A 5230-nucleotide genomic window follows, 5' to 3' on the forward strand; every position below is an offset into this window, starting at 1 on the left:
CCATCTTGACCATTCTGGTTTTGTTTCCATTGTTATTGTCCCAGTGTCTTATTGTCCTGTGTTTGTATGTCTAACCCTGCCATTTCATCATTTTCAGAATATCTTGTCAGTGGTCCGCATTAGAAAATTTGCTTGCTGGCTAACAGAGGCCATGAACACACGAAATGTTTCTACTCTTTTTGACTCCTGCCTGTTATGTTCAATATCACTAGCATGTAAATCAAAATCATGATTCTCATGTTTTTAGATATGTTTTTTGAACATTCTCGTATTTGATTGAACTGTTGATTATCACAGCTGATCATTATGATAGACTTTTGGTTATTTATTACATAACTTTCCATCCAGTTTGAAGTAAATATGCCAAATGTTTATTTCATTACACATGGGAACAAATTTCAACTACCACAGGAAAATGCCTCCTGGGAACAGTGAGGTGTGACAAATAGACATAAAAACACCTTGTTCTCACTGTGACACATGCAATATTAAATATTTAATGTTTCATTTATTAGTTCTACAGTCAAAAAGATGAGCTGGGAAGAAATGTAACATTTGGTCCGTTACTCAAAAATGAAGTAACTAGTAAAACTGCAGTGTAAAAATATCTCATAGCTTAAAAGTCTTTTCATAGAAAGATTCATCAGCTGCACAATTAATCCAGTACATGTAGGTATGCAAATGACCTAATTATATTAAATGTAAATTCCCAGAGCTCTTAGAGAAGAATGCATACCAGTGTTTTACTTGAGTGCAGGATTTCTTTTTAAGTTATTATTAAAACAAAACACTGTGTTCACCAAGAAAGTGATTGGTGTATTACAACTTAGGAAAATGTAAATAATTGGTCTGTCTTGCAAGACAAGACATTACTATTACAGAAAAAAAAGTCAATCACTGGTGTACATAAAACACTAAAAATATCGAAGGGGTTGAATTGGCTGCAATTATTCAATCTTCAATAGGTTTTGTATCTTGACTCTGGAGTCCTTTGTGTCAGTATTCAGTGTTGTACCCCGTCATCATATATTTGGGACAGGGGGCTGATTTATTGATTATTACGTGTTTTGAATCCTGTCATATAAATTTCAAGTATTACAATGTAAAGTGTCAGGTTAGGAATGAGGCTCTTTCTTTGAAACTCGGCCTCAAATAGACACTCCCATCTCCTCTAAACTGGCTTTAGGCTATTTAAAACATGTATTACCTTTATCTATTTCCTATACACTGTTATCTATTTATCTTTATAGCCATATACACTAACATTGCCTGGAAAGTTTCCCAGAGTTGCTCAACACAGTCAGCACATCAGATACACAACAACTCATTCAACGCCTGTTATCAATGGCAGCAATTAATATTAAAACCTGCAGGAGGCGCCAGAGAACGCAAAGAAGATAATCTGATGGTGCCCTGACAGTCATTTCACATCGAGGAACCAGGAGTCCATGCATGGGTGTTATGTCTTTACACATCGAGTCTCCGGTAGAGTTAATATGATGCAGACATGTGCCAGTTATTTTCCTATAAATACTATAAAAGATGAGGTTCAACACGCAGGAATTGGGAGAATACTGCTTTGTAGTCAACTTTTCATACAGGTGATGCTGTTGAAACATAAAATATTCAAGTAAACCATCATATATATGTGTAATTCGTTTAAATGAAACACAAAAGTCATTCATAAAGTCAGAGAAAATGTTAAACAGAAATTATATTTTCACTTCCAACAGTAACGATTAAAAGAAGCGTTCTTTAACATGCAAGTAGCCTTCTTCTGACTGATTTAATTAATATATAAGTATGTGCTGTTGTCGGTAAATGTGTAATAATGCACCCATTATCACCACATCAAAATGTGTCTTGAACGAATAGAAAACTGGATGGAAAGAAAACAAGACAATAAAAGGGGAAAACTTGCTAAAAGAAATCAACATGGTGTCACAAACTGAAAAACACTACTGCTCACCTTTTATCACAAACTTGCACCTTAATCAGAATTCAGATTAAGGTGCAGTAATGGTCAGGAAATATAAAAGAAATAAAAGAGGATAAATAAAAGAACAAGGATTACAGAGGGGGAGGGCGAACAGAGACGAGGGAAACAATAGAGAATCAAAGCATAATAATATTCCTAAATGAAGAGGGAAATGTTGCAGCGCTCATTTTATTAATCAGACTGCCAATTTCACCCAAGAGGCCAAACCCAAGAGCAATCTAAAACAGACTCAGAGATCAACCCAGGGACAAGCATCTCGCTCCTCTCTTCCTCTCCACTTGGATATTATTCGTCTGACCGAAGGCCGCCTCCATCATCAAGTGACAGCCCTCTCCTATTTATTTGCTTATAAACCTGTTACAATAAATGATCATTGGAGCAACGTCAGCCGAGCATTTTAACAACGAACAGCTACCACTTTTTGATGAATGACATTTTTTGCAGCCGTGGGGAGGATGCACGGCACATTTTGAACAGTCGCTCGTCGATTGCGTTCAGATTTCTTTCATTTTTTGCGTCTTGCTTATAAAAAGGTTTAGAGACAGATATTCAGAGACAGTTGCTGAGTTGCATGTGGATTTAGCTCTGGTACAACTCACTGGTGTGCCCAGCCCCCTGGACAAGTGTTGTGGGTTTTTTTTCCCTCCTCGTCTTGCGCGGCTTAATGATGGAGAGGATAAGAAAAGAGATGATATTGATGGAGAGAGGTCTGCACAGTCCCGTCGCAGGGAAAAGGCTTTCAGACACGCCGGGAAATTCAGTGCTGGAGGCCCTGGAAAACTCTCAGCACAGCGGACGGCTAAGCCCGAGAATCACTTCGGCTTCTCTCCATGGAAATCTTGGGGACATCCCGACGAAAGGCAAATTTGAAATTGACAGTCTTTTTGGGACGCACCACAACAGCGAAAACAGCTCTTCTGCGGAGATTTCGTCGTCAGAGAGCAGGAAGAAAATGAGCATTTACTCCGAAGTTTCACAAGAATCAGATATTAACAGTGATGTGGAGGTGGGATGCCCTTCGCATCGCTCCCCGAGCCAACACAAGGAAAACAACAAAGGTGAGATTTCCTTTTTTTGGACTGGTTTAATTTTGTGCAACTATAGCTACAGTCTGGTGGTGTTATCATAGCGACTATATTCTTCCTGTATTATCTATTATTATTATTAACCTTTCTCTATATTATTATTATCATTATTATTATTGTTATTATAATCATAATATATTATTATTAATATTATTAAAATTATAAATGTAATATTAATACAATATATTTATTAACAAAACTGTTGCATTTACCTTTTTAAACACATTTTAAATGAACGCATTAGTTGTTTTGTTTATTTAATATATAGGCTCTTAAATATACTGTAGGCTGACACACGGATATATTATTTCAGTATTATCAAAATGAATAACTTTTTTTTATTATTCATTTTTTGTATTATTATTTAGGTTTTTCAGACAGTAATTCCGGGTCAAGCTCAAACTCTATCCCGGGTATGAACGGTAATTCAGCTGGAGGATCAAACAATTCAAACAGCGACCAGGTCAGGAGGTATCGGACAGCTTTCACTCGGGAACAGATCGGCAGATTGGAGAAAGAGTTTTACCGGGAAAATTACGTTTCCAGACCGAGAAGATGTGAATTAGCCGCAGCGCTAAATCTGCCCGAAACTACAATAAAGGTACAGATGAATCTTCATTATTCTCATGTCCACTGTGCACGTATGGAGTGTTTGTGTTTGTGCAAAGGAAGCAAACGTGTTGGTGTTAAATATAGGCCATGAAACAGGCTATTTCTGCTAATCAAATGCTGCAATGTGATATTTATGATTTACACATAAAATAATATTTATTTTTTATTTGGCCTTTCGCTGGATGCTGATCAATACAACCGTCATGTGTATGCTACAATTAATTCATAGCCTGTGTGCTGTTTCTTAAAAAACAAAATACTGAAAGCATCAAAAAATATCTTTTCAGGTTTTTAGAGGTTGATTGTAATATTTTAACTCGTGCAATATATAAAATGAAATATATATTTTAATGATTCAACATATAGAGATGAGAGCAGTGTCTGTAGACAGACGCTGAATCAGATTCTTCAGAGGTCTAAATTTAGAGCTGGGAAACAACATGGCAGCTTCAATATGGGCCTTGTTCTGGCTTTGTGTACAGGTGTGGTTCCAGAACAGGCGGATGAAGGATAAAAGGCAGCGTTTGGCGATGTCCTGGCCCCATCCAGCAGACCCCAGCTTCTACACTTACATGATGACGCATGCAGCAGCTACAGGAAGTCTACCTTACCCTTTCCACTCTCACATGCCTCTACATTACTACCCGCACGTCGGTGTCACAGCAGCAGCAGCAGCCGCCGCCGCCACCGGTGCAGCCTCGTCACCTTTCGCCACTTCCATCCGGCCCCTCGACACCTTCCGCGCACTTTCCCACCCCTACTCACGGCCAGAGCTCCTGTGCAGCTTCAGGCACCCGGGACTCTACCAGTCACCCGCAGGCCTCAATAGTTCAGCAGCAGCATCGGCGGCGGCTGCTGCAGCTGCAGCGGCTGCGGCGGTCAGTGCCCCGTCAGCCGCCGGGCCTTGTTCATGTCTCAGCTGCCACAGCAGCCAGGCGGCCAGCGCGCTGGGCTCCAGGAGCACCAGCGCTGACTTTACCTGCACAGCTTCGGGGCAAAGATCCGAGAGTGGATTTTTGCCGTATTCTGCTGCTGTTCTCAGTAAGACCTCAGTCCCGTCACCAGACCAACGAGAAGAAACATCGCTTAACAGATAACTCATCTTGCAGCCTACAACACCGTTTCATATGTTGCTCTACTTTAGGGGATAGGCCTACTTTAAATATCACACCGGGGTAAAGCATTTGTTTATTAGACAGTATTGTAAAGACACACACAAACACACACCAAGATTAATTTGTATTAAAAAATAAATAAATAAGTCAGATTTTTGAACGACATGAATAGCTGAGCACCGAAAATGTTGCAACTCATAAAAAAGCCTTTTCTAAAGGCTTGTGTTTTTATGAGCTGTACTGAATTAACTTACATATTTGGAGAGAAAAAATAATATAGTTTTCATTCTGTCCCCATGCCTCAATTATTGTGTATGTGTTTCTATAGTCCCCAAATTAAACTATGGAACAGACAGTTTGATTCCATATTTATGCGGCTCAAATGTCCCATATTCAACACGACAAACCCAGCCTGGCTA

At 39.3% G+C, this 5230-nt stretch overlaps 1 protein-coding gene across 1 annotated transcript; it reads left to right on the forward strand.

Annotated features, from left to right (window-relative positions):
* The first annotated feature begins 2663 nt into the window (after window positions 1-2663).
* evx2 (even-skipped homeobox 2) lies at window positions 2664-4793 on the forward strand. Its single transcript, XM_053328987.1, has 3 exons — window positions 2664-3057; window positions 3453-3685; window positions 4179-4793. The coding sequence occupies exons 1-3, from the start codon at window positions 2664-2666 to the stop codon at window positions 4791-4793; spliced, it is 1242 nt and encodes a 413-aa protein (XP_053184962.1).
* The last annotated feature ends 437 nt before the right edge of the window (window positions 4794-5230 follow it).

The sequence above is a fragment of the Scomber japonicus genome, chromosome 11, assembly GCF_027409825.1.
Source record: "Scomber japonicus isolate fScoJap1 chromosome 11, fScoJap1.pri, whole genome shotgun sequence".
Classification (NCBI taxonomy): domain Eukaryota; kingdom Metazoa; phylum Chordata; class Actinopteri; order Scombriformes; family Scombridae; genus Scomber; species Scomber japonicus.